Here is a 19,043-nt window from a genome sequence, read left to right on the forward strand (position 1 = left end):
ATATTTGATGTGATATAAAGTTGATATTAAAATATTAAAGAATAATAAAATTGTATTAGTAATCGGTGATATTTTAACCAAATGATAAAATACGCTTAACTAAGTACATGTTAAAATAGCAGTGGTAAATAGCATTTTTTGAAATAATAATACTTTTTATTAAAACCGCGCACTTAAATACTCTATATATCTATACTATATAAAAAAATTACTGTGCATTGTGGGGGTAATGGAGGGTTCAGACTATGGGGGTAATACTCTGTATACTCTATATACCTACTACTCCATCGGTTCTCCTCCTCCAATTTGGCTCAGACTCGGGCTTGGGCTCGGACTCGAGCTCGACTAGAGTTGAGCGGAGCGGAGCTGAGCCGAGCCTAAATATTAAACTAGGCTTGAAAGTAATTTTGAGCCGAGCCTGACCTAGAGCCGGCTCGGCTCGTTTACACCCCTAGTTCCCCTCTTCAAATTTGGGATAGACCGCGTTCGCCTCAAGCACAGATCCCCCGTCTTCTTCCTTCGCTCCGTATCTCTCTTCATCCTCCCAGAACCCTAACCCTAATACTAACCCTAGCTTCGGCGATCGGATTCAGATATGAGGAAGCCTAAGGCGTCGACGGCGGCAAAGAAGAGGTGGGCCGCGACGAAGGACGAAGAGGGCAGCAGTAAGTCACCGGAGGATCTCCCGAAGCAGTCGACCAAGGCGACTAGCAAGGGGAAGCGCGTCAAGGCCCCTCCTAAGCCCAAGCAGGAGCCCGAGTTCTTCCCCGAGAAGAGGAATCTGGTTAGGTTTTCGATTTGGTTTTTGCGGATTCTTTACTCCGTTTATGAATCAAATTTCTGTATAAAATCCCTTAAATGCATCATCATCATCATCATCATCATCATTATTATTATTATTATTATTATTATTATTATTATTATTATTTTCAATTCAGTGTAGAAATCACCATACTTTTGGGGATACCTACTTGTTTTTCAGCTGGCACGCTTCCTTGTGATTAGGCATTTGTGTTTTGGATTTTACTTATTTTGGTCTACTCGTAAGAATAGTATCCTCTTATTTGGAATGATTGTTTCTGTACGTAGGAGGATCTGTGGCAAGCGGCTTTCCCTGTTGGAACTGAGGTTTGTTTCTGAACTTTCTCATAGTATAAACGTTACTCTTAATTCTTTACTTGATTCGTACAGAAATGCATGTAAGGTGCGATTTGCCTTTGTTTCACCAGGCACTACTATATTTTTTATAATTCATCTCATAAATTATCTCCAGTTGTTATAACATGTGTCCTTTTTGTATCTTACAGTGGGAAAATATGGATAAGCTTCAGGAGATCAATTGGAACTTCTCTAATCTAGAGGTGGATCTAGTGGATCATATTGTTAGTTAAAATTTTCAGGGTATGTATTTCATTATAGTGGCATGAGCTTTACATACTGTGCGCAGAATGCTTTTGAGGAAGGTGGAGAGCTTTATGGGAAGAAGGTCTATATGTTTGGTAGCACTGAACGTAAGCTGTTTACTACACATCTTCACTTTATTGTAGCTAACTACACATTATAAATTTATAATAGTAGTAGATGTCACAAACTATTTTCTTTTTCAAAATTTAACTGGTGAAGATAATAAATATGCATGATTATTGAGACAATAAGGTAACAATAATTGAACTTATTTGTTTTCTCTTTGCCTTGCTTTGCAGCTCAGCTATTAGTTTTAAATGGCGAACAGAAAGTCATACTTATCCCTATTGTGGTCGCTGTGAGTACCAAATATTATTGTTTCCCATTTAAACTAAACCTTGACTATATTTTTATATTGCTTACATATTATTTTTCTGTTAAGGTTCTTGGCCATATGTGCAATGTCAAGTTTGATCATCTATATAACTGATTAATAGGGAGGTGAACATATGTTTTTCGCAAAACATGCTTGTGATTTTCTCAGACAACATATATATATAACTGATTAATAGGGAGGTGAATATATGTTTTTCGCAAAACATGCTTGTAATTTTCTTAGACAACATATCCTTAGCATATGCAGGTACAGTTATCAGGTGGAAAAATCTTCATGATGAACCTAATTCACCTAGACAATGAAATATGATATTCCAGTAGGTTATGCCATTTGTATACATTTTACTTCATTAGCATGCCATTTTTGGTTTTCATTTTTATTTGGTTGGTACTATTTCTAATAATATTCACGACGAAAAGTGCAAAGTGAATTAGAACCCATCCAATGAATAAGAAATTGGGAGAATAGTTTCTTTATTAACCATTTATTTAGACTATTTTGGATGTCACTTCTTTGGTATATTAAATGCTTTGGAAAGGCGCCTATCTTCTGCACCAACATGACACTGGTTTTTGTGAACATTCGGCAAATGTCACATTGTCTGAGAATTTATTTTGAGTCTAAGAATTTATTTTGAGATTTATATTGGACTTTTGTCCTGATAAATATGTGTGTTTTTCTCTAAATAATTCCAAAGCATGTTTCTTCAAACTTCTCATGTGTTTGTCCTGTCTTAATTGTAGACTCGCTGTGCATAACGTACATGAAAGAGCAGTGGGGAAAAGACATTGATTTGGAATGATAGAATTAAGAAATGTAGCATGCCAGAATAAGATGTTTTCATTCTCTTCCCTGTCCTCTCCCTTTGTTATGCTGATATTGAGTCAAGCCTCTCTCTGTTCCAACAGCTTAAAGTTGAGGGGAGATAGGAATTCAGCTTTTCCTTGATGATTGCCTTCTTTTGCACAATCAATAGAATCTCACTTAGTGAGTATCAGTTATGAATGTAATGAAGATGAATATGAGAGGATGTAGGGAATTAGCTGTTGGTGATTACCATCTTTAACAAAGTTTCTTTTCAGTGGGATACGAAGTTTTCGTGAGTATACTTGCAAATACTATAATTTCATTCTACATTGGAGTAGGTGTTTCTGGATTCATCATATTGCATAAGTATTACTTCATTGATCTAAGTTTATCCTAGATTTGTTCATCACTGGAAGTTCTGAGCTGACCTAATATTGCCTCTTAATTATTTGTATGTTCATTTATGTGTGTCTTTATTTGTTTTGAATTTTTATTATGCTGTAACTTCTTGGTTGTATCAGTTGGTTTTAATTTTTAATGGTAATCACTTTGTTGAACTCTTGCATTGTATCTGTTGAGCAGGTGGTCTCTCCTATTCCACCATCTGATAAGATTGGTATAAAATCTGTACAAAGGGAGAATGAGGAAATAATTCCGATGAAGGCAATGAAAATGGCATGGGTGCCATATGTTCCACTAGAGGACCGGTATATTTATTCTAAGTTTTCATGCTTTGTCTTATTTGAATCTCAAGCTTTCCACCAGTTGTTACTGTTAAAATTTTCTACCAGAAGTTACGTTCTATTATTATTTTCTTTCCTCTTGTTATAGGCAAAGTCAAGTTGATAGATTACATACTCAAATTTATACACTGGGTTGCACCCAAAGAAGGTAATTTCTGTCCTTTTCTTTTATTTACCTTTTCCATGATTTTTATTTAGGTCAGTTCTTCAAATATCTAGTCATTTTCTAGTTTATACATACTACATAGTACTATAATGTTCTAATTATGTTATGTACTCTCTGGTCTCTACTAGAATGGATTCTTTATGTACATATGATCCTTCCTTTTTCTTCTCAGGTGCATTTGCACAATATATCTGCTGACATATTTGTTCTTACTACTTAAGTCCCTTTTGTTCTCCGGGATACGGGGAAGGCTATATTAACTATTAATGTTCCCAAACCAAATGAATATTAGTATTTCAGGGTCATAAAGCTATTGTGTTCCTATAGAGCTCATGCAATGGATGTAAAAGTTGGGAACAATTTTCACTTTGTTTGTTCTCATGATTTCATGCAGGTTATTATGTGTCATTAGAATACAATAATAGTTGACATCAGAGTGAAGCTATCTTATGAGATATATGTCAGGATTTTTCTGTCATTCTAGATAACAATCTCTTGGCTTATATGATTTTTTTGATCTAGAGCCAAAATGTTGGGTCATCTTTAGAAAGTTATTTGGTTTCATTGCCATCCGTAGGGATGCCTCATGCTCCTCTATCCATCTTCCAAATTTTTTTGGTTCATTTTTCCTGTTAGATTATGATATGACAGGACCTTTCTATTTTTCTTATATAGCAAGTTAGAATTTCTATCATAATGCAAGGTTATATATTGAATGTTCATGCAGGTCTGCGCTGAAGCTTCTGAAAACTGAACGTGTCAAACAGTACGATTATTGCCTTCCTTGTAAGTTAACATCTCTCTTTTGGCAACCCTTGTTATATCAATATGCAATTCAAATTGTTTGATCTGCCTCTTATGGATTAAACTTTGTGACAAGAACGAGTCATTTTTAATTAGTTGTTCCCTTTCCTCCTTTTTTTCCCCTTCTTTTTATGGAACTTTAAATGTTTGATCAGCAGGTGATTAGTTTATGCAGAAAATATTTGCCGCATATGTCATGTTAACCTAGGTTGAGAACTAGATTTCTTTACTTATTTGGGTTCGGGCTGATTTAGGACATACTCTTCGATTGCAGATTTGAGAAGAATAAGTAGAAAAAATAACCAAATATTCACCAACCAGGGTGCCGGCATCTACCGACATCGGAATCCACCAACAAACACTTAATATGTGAATCTCAAAATATTCATTAACCAATAAAAAGGGGATTATATAAATAAAACAAAGCAAACGATAAAAAAGATGAAAATAAGGCTAGTCAAAACCCTCTATAAGCTAGAGAGCCACGGATGTAGCCTTTTTGTGCCTACGAGAGTAAACGTGACGAATAGTGGTGTCCACACTAACTCTCTTGGGGTGGAAGAAACTTGACTCAATCGAGTGGGGGCGGCTTTGATGGTATTCCAAGATATCAGGGTCAAGCTACTGTAACTCCTCGTGAGTGATTCATGTATAATCAGACTTTGATCAACCTTGCTACTGACGTTGGAATCTACCAACAAACACTTAATATATGAATTTTAAAATATTCATTAACCAATAAAAAGAGGATTACAAGTCTTTATAGAAACAAAACAAAGCGAACGGTAAAAAGACGAAAATAAGGCTAGTCCAAACCCTTTATAAGCTAGAGAGCCATGGGTGCAGCACTTTTGTGCCTACGAGAGTAAACGTGACGAATAGTGGTGTCTATGCTAACTCTCCTAGAGTGGAAGAAACTCGACTCAGTCGAGTGGGGGTATGAATGGCTCTAATAGTACTCTAAGATGTTAGGGTCAAGCTGCTGTAACTCCTCGCAAGTGATTCACGTATAATCAGACTCTGGTCGACCTTGTCAGCAAATTAGAAAATGGTGAGCTCCTCCTTCTGTAGTAGATGTTATTTGATAATCTAAAATAACATCTAATTTTTCTTGTAGTGTGGACGAAAATGAGAAATAGTAGGTGGTATATCAGATATGTCTAGAATAGTAGCGGATGTAATTTATGTTTTAGTGAGGGTATTCATATATGATTGGTAAGCCACTAAATTCTCAATATTAAAAGTACAATTAACGCTATAATCAGAGAGACTATTGATGACATAAGCATTTATCTTTATACGTTTCAAAACTTTGAAAGGTCAGCACTATAAGCATGCAACTTCTAAATAGCTCTTGCAGGAAACCGTTCGGGTCTGACATGAATCATAACATGATCTTTTACATTAAACTTCTTTGCATGCTTGTGCAAGTCAGCATTTATTCTATACTAAAAGTTACTCGCCTTAATTTGCTTAGTGATTTCGTAATGCAAAGAATGAACATGCTCGGTAGACTCAGAGACTCTAGTATGAGATGATATAGACAATAGATCTAAATGTTTGCGTGCTTTAAAACCATGAACAACTTTAAACGGGTTCATGCTTATAGACCTATTGATGGAGTTATTACATACAAATTGGGCTACAGAAAGAATGACATCTCAGTTTTTGTTATAATTACCCACGAGACATCGCAAAAGATTTTTAAGACTACGATTGACGATCTCAGTTTGACCGTCGGTTTGTGGATGATAGGCTGTAGAGAACTTCAATTTTGTGCTAACCATCTACCATAAGATTTTCCAAAAATAGCTTATAAAGCGAACATCTTAGTTGGATACAATAGTTTTTAGAAGATCATATAATTTGACTATATGGGCAAAATATAATTTTGCCACATATGAAGCTTCAGAGGTTTTTATAAGGAATGAAATAAGTCATCTTATTCATGACTACAAAGATAGAATCATTTTTTCAAAGGTGCAAGGTAATCCAAGGACAATCCATACGTCATGCCATAGGTGATCAGGTACAAGAAACGGGGTGTAAAGTCCAGTGTTTTGCTTTTGGGTTTGTCAGTTGACAGGTCCTATATTGGCCAACTAATTTTGCTATGTCACGCTTGAGATTTAGCTAATAGAATTGGTGTTCAACTTCTTTGATGGTCTTATCATGTCTAAAATGACTCGATAGGCCATCGGCATGGATCTCCCAAACTAGGCAGTCCCGTACGGATGTACATGGAATACAGAGCTTGTTAGTCCTAAACAAGTAATCATCATGGAGGGAATAACTGTCCAAAGCTACGTTCGCGTCACTCGGCAAAGTGAGAATAATTTCTCCAAAGTCCGGATAAGACGTATGGTTTTCCTTCATTTGTCAAATCCTGTGACTTCAATGCTAATGGCAGATAGAAGGTTAACTCGCCTGCTAAGTGTATCAACCTCATTCTCAACTCTAGTTTTATGCTTGAGTACAAAGGTGTTCTCCTGTAAGAACTCGATCCAACGAGCATGTTTCGAATTTAGTTTCTTCTGAGAATTTAGGAATCAAAGAGCTTCGGGGTTAGAATAAAGGAGAAATTCATATGGAGTAAGTAACGGTACTAATAGCGCAAAGTTTGAATAACCGTATATAATTTCTTATTGTAAGTGGAGTATTTTTGTTTGGTCTTATTTAATTTCTCGTTGAAATAGGCAGCATGATGGCTTTCTTAGCTAGGAACATCGCCAGTCCTGATGCCTAAGGCATCACATTCTATCTCAAAGGTTTTAGAAAAGTTAGGAAAATGCATTATAGATGCCACATTTATTTTTCTCTTAATTTTTTCAAAAGTCTTACTTGTCGATTTACAACAATGAACATTCCCTTTCTTCAAGCCAGCAATATTGGGACATGATAGTACTAAACCCTCAAATGAAGTGTCAATAAAAAGTAGCGAGGTCATGAAAACTACGCATATCATGAATGTTTCGCGGTTTCGGCCAATCAATGATTGTCATGATCTTTTCAAGGTTGGCGTGGACTCTTTCAAATGTAAGCATAAACCCTAAGAAGATAACTTGATCCACAAAAAAAAGAACACTTCTTCCTACTGCCATAGAGTCGAGCAACATAAAGTGTAAGACAAACTTGACGCAAATCGTCCAAGTGAAACTCCTTCAACTATAAATCAAAATGTCATCAAAGTAGATCGTAAGAAATTTTCTCATGAATAGTTAAAGCACAGTGTCATAACACGCATGAAAGTGCTTAGGGCATTAGATAGTCTGAAAGGCATCACCAACCATTCATACAACTTGTCTTTTGTCTTAAAAGCGGTCTTCCAGTCATCACTAGAGCAAATTCGGAGATGATGATAATCACTTTTGAGATTGATCTTCGAGAATATTGAAGTTTCCATCATCAGGTCTAGCATGTCATCAAGCCGTGGAATGGAAAACAATATTTAACTGTTATTCTATTGATTGCTTAACTATCGACACACATACAATAATATTCATCTTTCTTTGGCGTGAGCAAGGTAGGAACGCAAGCACTTAAAGCTCTCGCGAATGAAATCCTTTTGTAAGAAGTTCATTACTTGATATTGTGATTCAGCATGTTCCTTGGGGCTCATTCAATAATGTGGTCAGTTTGGAAGAGAAGCTTTAGGGACTAAATCAATTGCATATTGAATATCACGCAAAGGAGGCAATTGATCTAGAAGATCATCTGGGAGCACATCTTAAAACTCATTTAGTGTAGGAGCAGTTTTTTCAACTGATGGTGTGAGGGTAGGGCTCTCAATTCTATGAGTTATCAAGGCAAACACAACAGTGCTTTGGTTTGCTTTCTTTTCAAATTCTTTGGAATTTATTATGTGCAAACCTTTTTTATTAGGAGCATTTTTCTTGTTGTTTTTGTTAATTATTTTTGGACACATAAGATTTATTTTAAATCTTCTTGTCATCAAAAGTGAAGAAGTACGAGTTGGAACATCTAAAGAAGGTCACGTCATAATCAAATAACTAAGGGCAGCCCAAAATAATTTGCCGTATGTCCATCGGCACAATATTACACCATGCATTTTCCTTATAAAAAAGGAAAGTAATAGAAATTAGGCATCTCTCATTTATAAGAGGAATTATTGGCCTAAGATATCTTATAAGGGTTTGTGTGAGGTATAAATTTTAACATTAAGCAAGATATAACGCTAGAAAAGATGGTGTTAATGCAACTTCTACTGTTGATGATAATCTTGCATTCTTTGGTCCCACATTTGATGTAAGTGTGTAATATTGCATTCCTTCGCCAATCATCGACCTTCCGGGATTGTATCAAAGCGCAACAAACGATACCAACAATATGGTTATCATAATCACGGTTGTCGTCTCTATCTTGGACGTCACTAAGGTAGGCTCATAAACTTGTTCATTGAGCTTGTTTTCTCCTATTGTGTCATCCTGTTCCCCAAGGTAAAGGGGTCTTTCGAGGGCAGTTTGAGGCTATGTGACCAACCTGTCTATATTTGTAACATTGACGGGGGTAATTAACAGGTGTAGTTTCATAGAGGAGCCCTTTTCTTTTGTCAGGTTGGGCAGGTGCGGTGGTTTAGGTAGTATCGCTATTGTTTGAGTTTTTACACCAGTCGGTGCGTTATTGGAATGTGTGCGCCTAATTGGTCGGCTAGGCAATTATTGCATATTAACCATCTCGTAGTTTAACGCCAGAGGGTAAACCTGATCTAAGGAGGTAACTTCTCAGAAAACTGTCTCCTAATGCCATTATCAAGGCCACGCCTAAAATGACTCAACATCATCCTCTCATCCTCCATAACACTACACCTCAATATATACTCAAATTAGGAGACATATTCGCTCATAGATCTATTCTTTTATCTAAAATTATTCCATTGATTCAAAAGGTCACCAAGATAAGAGTCTGGCAAGTATTTTTCTTTTAATTTTTCTTTTATTTCATCTTAATGAATGATATGGAGGTTAATTTCATCGCACTAGGATTTGCTCTATACTTTGCTAAAATAATTTGGCTCAACCGACTAGTTTCATTTGAGCAAATTTAATTCTTTAGTTTTCTGGTAGATCATACTACTGAAAGAAGTTGTCTATTTTACGGAGCCAGTCAGTAAACACAGCAGGATCTAAATAACCGTAAAAAATGGGGGCTTTAACCTTAATGTTCTTTATAGGTTGATCTTTGTGGTTTTGAAATTCTCTAAAGGCAGCATTGCCTCTAAACCCTCTATTATTGTGAATATTAAATGTATCTTTACGATAATTTTGTCTAGGGAGCTCTCTTTCATGCTTCTCTTATGGTGAGGATAGTGTGGGGCTTGTCGATGGGTATCCGTATTAGATACGGCATGCTTGACACTCATGCTGGATGCATCGACATCACTCTTGTTCTCATATTGTTCACAACCTATCTCAATAGTTTCAAGATGGGCATTGAAGTCGTCCAATCTAGTCATAATATCTTCAATAGACTCTTGTAAAAATCTACGAAGATCTTACATAGCATTGAGTTCCATGATAAATTAGGAAGGTGTGCTAGAGACTATCCTATTATTACGAAGGTTCATTCAATGTGTCTTCACTAGTGAGGGAATAAATGCAGAAAATAAATAATGAAACACAAATTAGGAGATCACAGTGAACAATAAGAGAGTAATAGACAGAATAATCTACAACCATTTATGAAGTTTTTAATAAAAGCATCAGATTTAGCAGAAAGTTGCAAACTAGTAGTACATGCTTCCGAGAACAAGACAGTTGTTTTAGATATGTTAAGATTTTCCCTCTAACTTAGTTAGTTTTACAATTAATATTAATTGTTTTGATTTGAGTAAGTAATATAAGTAGGTAGGCAGTAGCTGTCTCAGTCTTAAGCATTTATGTTAATGAAATAGATATAAGATTGTGATCTATACTAAAAAAAAGACAGTTGCTATTTAAAGATTGATAAATAACACTAAAGAAAAGAAGGATATTACCGAATTTTTTAAATCCACTTTCAGTGGCAGCAGTCCAACAGCGACAGCAATAACGACAACAGGGACAACGGCAGTAGTGGCGGCGGTGGTAACGACAGTGGTTGCGGTAGGTGGCGGTGGTAATGGCAGTGATTGCTGTAGGCGGCAGTGGTGATTGGCGGCAGCAGTAGTGGCGAGCAGCAATGGTAATGTCAGCGGTGACGGCGGTATTGACAATAGTAGCTATGGCGGCAACGATGGCAACGATAGCTGCGGTTGCTGTGAAGGCTATAGGAGGCACCGATAGGAATGGTGGTGGTGCACGCTGTAGAGGCCGCAGGGAGCAAAGGTGGTGGCGGCACAAGTTGCGGAGGCTGCAAGGAGTGACGGTGAGGCAGTGTCATTGTCGGTTGGAGTGTTGATAGTGAAGGTGACGATAGAAGGTGGAGGGTGGCCGTCGAAAGGTGAAAGCTATGAGGAGGAGCATCGGTGTTAGTGGTAGGGGGGCAGCGGCGTAGAAGTAAGTGGAGGATGGTAGGGTTTTGGGTTTGGGGAAGGGAGATCGGAGGAAGAAAGTGAAGGTTTGGGTATTGGGTTATTGGGTTAAGTGGGTTTGGGTTATTGGGCTGAGTTTAGTTTTGGCTTAAGTGATGGTGGGGGTTAATGTGTTTAGTTAGTCAGTGGGCTTTGGATTAATGGGTTTGGTTTAGGTAAGTGGATTTGGGTTTGATTTGGAGGGAAAATGTGTATTTTGAAAATTAAAGAAAAGGTAATTTAAATTTTCGGAGGTTTAGGAAGTTTACAAAGTTTTGATAATAAAGATACTAATCTTAAATTTAAGGAAACAAATTGAGGTAAATAAGGAAAACAATTATCTCCTAAATTTGAACTTCGTAAGTTCGAAATTTCGAAATTCAAAACTCAGAGATAAAAAGAAAACAATAATATGAATTTCAGAATTTTGATTTTATTTTAACAGACGTTATTAGTTGTTTTTTTCTTTGTTTGATCTACAACGGGTAGAGAAGACGATCTATTGAATAAAACTTACTTTTGATGATTTTCTAACTTTGCATGGAGATTTAGCGATGGTGATAGTTTCTTTTGTCCCTTGCTAATAGTAATCTTCTTGTGCAACTCAGTTCTGGAACTTGATGTTGATGGGCAACGAACTTTGTAGTGCTCTGGTTTTGTGAAGTGATTGATCTGACAAAGAAAAGATGTAGTACGACGCGAAATCTAGGAAGTAGAGCATCCATAAACTGAAAATCAATTGGCTTTGATACCAAAGCTGATACAAGACAAACTCTTCGATTGTAGATTTGAGAAGAACAAATAGGAAAAGTAACCAAATCTAGGGAATCCACCAATCAGGGTGTCGGAATCCACTAACAAACACTCAATATGTGAAAATTTTCAAAATATTCATTAGCTAATAAAAAGAGGATTATAAGTCTTTATATATGCAAACAAAGCAAAAGATAAAAAGATAAAACTAGCCTTATAATGTTAGTCAAAACCATCGTTAAACTAGAGAGCCACGGGTACATCCCTCTTGTGCCTACGAGAGTAAATGTGACGAATGGTGGTGTTTATACCACAAGCCCTCTGGAAAAGTAGAAAATCATTTTAGTCAAAAAGTAGATTATACTTTTGCAATTATACCTAAAACGGAAGAGTTAATTTGCCAATGAGGAGGTTTTCTAGATAAAATATGGGCAATTATTTACAATTTATTATTTTTTCTAGTACTAACTTGGAAAACCTAATTGGTTTAGTACTTCTATTCCCATCCACGTTTGCTCACTAATTCTTAATTGAGCTTTTGACAGCCTTCAGCAAAATTCCTAGTTCTTATATTCATGATTTCTTGGCTGAACTATAAATTTGAAACAACACTAAGTTTTATCCTAATTGAGAGCTCAGCCATCCTCAAAATAATTTTCTTTTATCTTTTTTTTACTCATATAATTCTTTTCTTAGACATTTCAATTTTTGCTCATATAAGATTTCTAGTTAAGACTTCACTTTGGGAGTTTATTCTTGAGTTAGTAACCCATGGATTTGTATGAAATATAATCTTATCAAGAAAATGCTTGTTAAGTCTAGGTCGACTGTTAAAGGTGAAGAGGCATAACATGTTTAGCTTGACTTGATATGAATTTGATGAAAAAAAGATCTATTATTTTTAGTTAACTTTTATTCTTCTACAATTGATCTGAGTTTTCTCAGGTTATTGATTTGCCTTTTTGTGTAGCAAAAAGGAACTTTTATGTGATTTGTGAGATTAAAAATGCTTCAATCTAAAGAATTATATGATTTGTGATAATATGAAACAAGTGCAGTGTTATGGACCAGATCTGGATAGATTCGGACGTAAAAAAATTATAAAAATTTAGGTGGTGGTAGCCTTATGAGATAGGGTTCTAATGGCTTTAGTTTTACGTCAATCGGATGTCTGGATGAGAGGATATAATTAAAATAATGGAACAAGGTCAGAACGGGGCAAAATGGTAATATCTGACGTTGCGGCGGTCATCAAAGAGTGGCAGACGTTCAAGGGCGGTGGTGGACGGTCGTATAGGGGCTACTGCAAGTGATGATGGCTATGGGTTGGATATAGAATTTAAGTTTCTAACTTAGATATACTTCTAAGAAAATAAAGACGATCTAATGGCTATGATAAAAACGGTAAATGCGAGAATATGAAAATAACTAAACTTAATTAATTCTTAATGCTTGAAAGCTTAGATGAATAAAGTCCAGCCCCTTTATATATAGAGATCGGGTACAATGAGTCCTACTCGAATTTAATCCTAAAATCTTATACGACTCGAACTTAGTCCTAAAAACTTATACGATTCAAACTAGAACTTACCTTTAAGGCTTACATGACTTAATTGAACTTACCTTAGAGGTTTACATGACTTAATTGAACTTACCTTAGAGGCTTACATGACTTAATTGAACTTGCGTTAGTGGCTTACATGGCTTAACTAGGTTTGCCTTAAGGGTTTACATTAATGATAAACATGACCTATAGATAAACATGACTTAGCTAAATCAGCCTTCCTTATTCTTTTCGGAATGTTTCTTCATTATATCATAGAGTACTAATCTGGAGAAACCTTGAATACAAAAGTTGTAGACTATGACGTCTTCGATCTTCTTCAAGTGGTCTTGTAATATTCGGTCAACTGTTAAATATCTGCAGAATATTTTTCTAAAACTGCGCAAAAGTTAACGAACTTAGCTAATTAAATAAACTTTAACCTACTTAGTTTTTAACTAAATTATATAAGCAGAATAAATAAGATAACTAGACTCAATTTATCGAATCCAATGTCCTCATGATGCAATCCGATTTGACCTAGTTTGCATCATGCAGAGATTATGATTATCTATTATTTTAATTCATATTTAATACATCTTACTTTGAGTCAGCAAGGGCTGTCAAAATAATCAAGTCTGCTCGAGCTCAGCTCGATAAGGTTCGATCAAACTCGGCTCTAAAATAATTTCAAGCCAAGCTTGATCATGAGCTTGCTTGATCATATAGATTCCTTAAGTCTTGAAATAATTATTAAATGCTATATATATAATATTACTAAAATTTCTATGCTATACTATAATTCTTTTATATTTTAATATTAACTTATGTTGATTGTTATGTATTATGATCTTATAGAGCTTAATTCCAAAATTTGATCTTGTCATATCTTTTCTAAATACATGAATATCTCTATTAGTTTATATTTTTGAAGTAGGCCTTATTTTAAGCTTGATTCAAATCTAATCTTAATTTAATTCAAACTTGATCAAGCTCGAAATTTAGCTTGAATTGATTAAGGCTTAAAATTGCTTATTGATTAGCTCGTTTAGACTCGAGCTCGGCTCGAACTCAAAATTAGCTCGAAATTGGCTCAAATTAAACTAATTTCAATTCAAGCTTGATCGCAAATATATGCTTGAAATTAATTTCAATTCAAGTTTGATTGGAGCTAGGCTTGATCAAGCTCAGGTTAATTACACCCTACAGTCAGCCCCATTAGATCTATTAATCCAGTTTCGAACTCGATGTTAACATGCCTTGCCTGAGCAGTGAACATAGTTGACGAAAATTACCTATTCCTTTGCTTCAAGCATCTCACGAGTAAAGGAGCTCATAATTATTGTTGTTGGCTTAATATTTCATTACTGGAATATTTTTGATCAAATTTTCCTTCAGTTATTGATAGGAACTGCAGATTTAGCAGCTAATTTTCTACCTATTAGTGCATCTTCTGTTTTTCTGGAGTTTCATATGGTTTGATAATACTATTCTCCTTTCAACTGTATTTGTAATTATAGCAAACAGAATTTTCAGCTAGTAGATCCACCTATTTAAACTTGAAGCTGTGTCGTCTTTCATGTTGCCCTTAAATGTGAAAACAACAATTTGTACAATAAGTCTATAGTCTGACCTTATTGTGTCATTGCTTTTGTATTGAAGGCTTCTATTGGATATTCATTTGAAGTAACACTTTATCACTTAAAATCAGTTATAATCTTTATGACTTCTTTGTTTTAATCCATACTTAACTAGCAAATTTCATATGATGTTTGGCAGATTTCCAGCCTCTGAAAGCTGATGATGATGAAGAAGACACTGTTGTTAATATCATGTATCCCTTAGAACCTCCGGTGAGTTCATACTTATTTTTTATTAATGTGTTAATTTTCTAGTAACTCTTACCTTTCGTGAAGATGACTTCTTTTCTTTTCTAATAGTTAATTTTGTCTTTAGCAATTCATCTATTGTAATGTCATTTAATATATACATTGAGCGAAAGTTGGATCTACAAGGTTTTACCTATTGTCTCTTTTATTATGTTGTAATTAGGTGAGCTAAAGTTGTTACTTTCTGCTAGCATGTTGCTCTTCTTAGCTGAGGAAGTAGGTTGGGCAGAGATCAGGTCAAGATCTACCCAACTGGAGTAAGGAGCAGTTGACCTGTCGATCTATATGGTTTTTGTTGCTGTACAAGATATATTGGTCTTTTTATTAAATTCTGATGTGGCTGCTGTTTTCTCCATAAATGTAAGCTCCTAGAGGAGCTAGTAGGTTTGGTGTGGGTCAGTCAACTTGTTCGCTCTTTTGGATTAAAGACCACTTAGTTATGGTTTTTAGATCAGGGGAATAAAGGGTCCTCACTGTCCGATTACTTACTTTGGCATAGTTTTGAAAAAGTGAGAAGCTAGAAGGATTAAGGCGAGTTCAGTGGATTAGTAGTAGTATAAAGAGAGGGGGCACCTTGGCAGGTTGGTGCATGGACGAATACTGCTGGCAGGTGGAGGAGGATGAAAACGAAGATGTCTCAAAATGATGAGAAGGGGAGGGGATTGGCAGGGATTAGAAAGAAAATTGAGATTCATTCTAATGTTGTGAAAGGAGGTGAGAAAGATTTTGAAAAGAGGAAGACAATGAGGAGGAAATGAGAGAGTTAAAAGAAGAAGAAAGTGAGAGGCAAGAGGAGGGAATAGATGGAGAAGCGAAGGCTCTAGATTTATCATTTTAGTCCACCCAATAAGTGAGATGACATTAACCATCTATTATTATAATGGTAGCTTCATGATGCTGGTTGTATAATTCAAGCAGGACTTGATTGAGCCACCTGATTATCTGCCTTTGCCTATCCTGATTTGCCCCTTGAAGCAAATGCATTCACTTTTGATCTGTTGGGTCTGGTTTGCTGAAGGTTTCTGTCGAAGTTGCTACTTGCGGTAAAAGCTAAAGAAATTGTAGGCAAGCTGCCTGCTCCATAATAGTTGCAAGGGGTGGATGCACAAATATTGAGTTAACATATCTGCCTCTTCATTTTTCACATGTAAAAGCTCCTTTCACGCTAGAGTGGACAAAAAACTGTCATCTTTACAAATTCTATAGAAACTATTTTTGTATCTCATATGCCATTTGATGCATTTCTGCTGCTTGGAACATGATGCCGTTTATACCTAGTTAGGCTCCATAACTTTTCAGTTTTTTTATCACTTCTTTGAGCATGTGATCTCTGAATGGCTATTGAAAATTTCGCAATCCATGGTTTGCACTTAAAGTGTTAACTACTTCTCATTTAATCTCATAGTATTTCAGAATTTTAATGCACCCATGCATTCTATGCAGATTGTCTGTGACTTTGACTGGGATTTGGATGATCTTGAGGTATTTATATACCTGCATTTTTCTAGCTATATATTTCAAATACCCTGCATTGTTATAGCTATATTATGTTGTAACGTCTTGTTTGCACTTTGAATATTGGTTTACTTGTGTTAGTCTATAAATATACTTTTCACAACATGCAGGAATTTACTACTGAGCTTATTAAGGAGGAGGCACTTCCAGAAGATCAGAAAGATGCATTCAAGGTACTTCAACTAAATTAAGAGGCATGCTTCTCTAGTACTTGCTATTTATGTTAGTTGCATGCTTGTAACTTGTAAACCTTCCAATGGACCATGCCCAAGAGATGGTCTTTGCACATATTGATGGTGAAGGCTGTTATTTATTATAATTATCTGTTATGTATGTCTTTGCTCTCAGGATTATGTAAAGGAGCAGGTTAGAGAGAGAAAGAAAGCACAAAAGCAGGTACAAGTTTTAGATTTCATTTATGTTCCTGTTCTAAGATGAAAGGCACTCTATTATTTTTAATACTCCTGTTTCAATGTATCTGCAGTCTAGAGAAGCCCGGAGAAAAGCTATTGAAGATATGGACCCGCAAACAAAAGCTGCATTTGAAAATATGCGGTTTTATAAGTTCTACCCTGTACAAACACCAGATACACCTGATATAAGCCAAGTAAAGGTACACATGTTCTTGCTTTAGTTGTCATATTGTGCTGCAACTAGGGCTGTCAAAATAATTGAGCCGGCTTGAGCTCGGCTTGATAATGCTCGATCAAGCTTGGCTCGAAAATAGGCTGAACCGAGCTTGATCATTAAAGCTAGGCTCGAAATTAAATTCAAGCCAAGTTTGATCCCGAGCCGACTCGATCAAGTCAGTTCGATAAAGCTTGAATATATATATATGTATATATATATAATATGAGTAATATCAAACTAATATGAATCATCAAATCAAAAACCCTTTCACCCATTTAGAATTTCAGCCATTATTTTCTGACATAATTATTTTTATTGTTTGTAATTTATATTTTGGTTGCTTGTAGTTTTTTGACACAATTATCTTTGTTATTTGTAATTTATATGGTTGCTTGTAGTTTTCTAACCTATTTATCTTTATTGCTTATAATTTATATTTTAGTAATATTTATATCTTTATAGTTAAATTAGGTTTTATTTCAAGCTTGATTCAAACCTAAATTAATTCAAGCTTGCTCAGGCTTGAAAATGGTTTGAAATTGATAAGGCTTGAAATTGCTAATTGAGCAGCTTGTTTAAGCTCGTTTAAGCTCGAAATTGGCTCGAGTTCGAAATTGGCTTGGATTGAAATTATTTCAATTCAAGCTTGATCACAAAGATAGGCTTGAAATTAATTTCAATCCAAGCTTGATTAGAGGCAGGCTCAATCAAGCTCGGCTCGTTTACACCCCTAGCTGCAACCATCTTTCTGTTATAGTAGAGACAATGAGTCTGACTTTTCCCAATTATGAAGAATATAAATATCTGTTGAGGTGACTTTGAGTGCTTCAGACCACCTAAGAAATGTCAGTAGACATTGGACAAGCCAATGTCGCTCCTGAAAAATGCTTTCTGGTTGGTATATCTTGTTCAGATTAGATGGATTCTTATACGCTGTTTTACCTTATGCAGGTTCCTTACATAAACAGATACTATGGGAAAGCTCATGTTGTAATGTAGATGGGGACGACTTTAAGTCGTCTTGTTATACAACCCTGCCAAGTTTGAGCTTTCCTGCTAGAAGATATTAGAAGGTGAATTTTGAGATCTGAGCTGGCTGGCATAAGAGTGGCTTCTCTCTTCTCCCATGGTGTGATGAAACTGGCTGTTTTTCTTTTTAAATTTTTTATTTTACTGTAGTTTTTTAGCATTGCAGGTATTAAAGATGTCTGAGATTATACTAGCTCTTGGGGTAGACCTAGTAACATTCTTTTGTGCCTTTTATCCTCTGGCTGTTTGGAAGTGAGTTGCTTGTAATTTACTACGAGGAGGGAAATTATTTATTTCCAATTTGTAGCGGCTGTTGTACTTCTAATGTAGTACTGAAGTCAGATGCTACATTTCTTTCAAAGATAGTAAAGCTGAAATGCTTACGGTAGCATGTGCATAACTTGTTACTAGGCTGCAAGAAATTTAATCCAGCTGTGCTTGTTTAAGTCATTTGAATTCTAGCTCGTACTATCTTGTGTTATTTTGATCCTTATGAAATTTAATCCGCATTGCTCTAGTGGAAATTAAGTTTGCCCCTTGTACTCACGAGTAGTGGACTTGATAGCTTGTCCTGCGTAATTAATTGGGTAAAACCGATGGGATTTGATGAGAGACTTGAATAGAAACCCATATTACTTTATAATTAATTATTCTTGCACATGTTGCTCGAATTTTCTTAGGCCCCCTCCCACTTGTGGAATAGCAATAGGTTTCTTTTAGAATAAGTCTTCGTGTAATAATTAAATGATATTTTATTTTATTCTAGTATATTATTTTAATATTCTCTTTTATTTTATTTTATATAACTTTTAAATACTAATTTATTAATACCTTAAAATTATAAGCTATAGTGTG

The 19,043-nt window shown here is 35.5% G+C and overlaps 1 protein-coding gene across 1 annotated transcript; it reads left to right on the plus strand.

Annotated features, from left to right (window-relative positions):
• The first annotated feature begins 479 nt into the window (after positions 1–479).
• Positions 480–18,619, plus strand: LOC140772696 (protein HEAT INTOLERANT 4-like). Its single transcript, XM_073114889.1, has 14 exons — positions 480–784; positions 1,090–1,128; positions 1,308–1,361; positions 1,448–1,511; positions 1,704–1,762; positions 3,191–3,315; positions 3,440–3,499; positions 4,245–4,303; positions 14,905–14,978; positions 16,458–16,496; positions 16,640–16,702; positions 16,878–16,925; positions 17,014–17,142; positions 18,111–18,619. The coding sequence occupies exons 1-14, from the start codon at positions 596–598 to the stop codon at positions 18,156–18,158; spliced, it is 1,050 nt and encodes a 349-aa protein (XP_072970990.1). The 5' UTR covers positions 480–595; the 3' UTR covers positions 18,159–18,619.
• The last annotated feature ends 424 nt before the right edge of the window (positions 18,620–19,043 follow it).

The sequence above is a fragment of the Typha angustifolia genome, chromosome 12, assembly GCF_048772165.1.
Source record: "Typha angustifolia cultivar Huaian chromosome 12, ASM4877216v1, whole genome shotgun sequence".
Lineage (NCBI taxonomy): Eukaryota > Viridiplantae > Streptophyta > Magnoliopsida > Poales > Typhaceae > Typha > Typha angustifolia.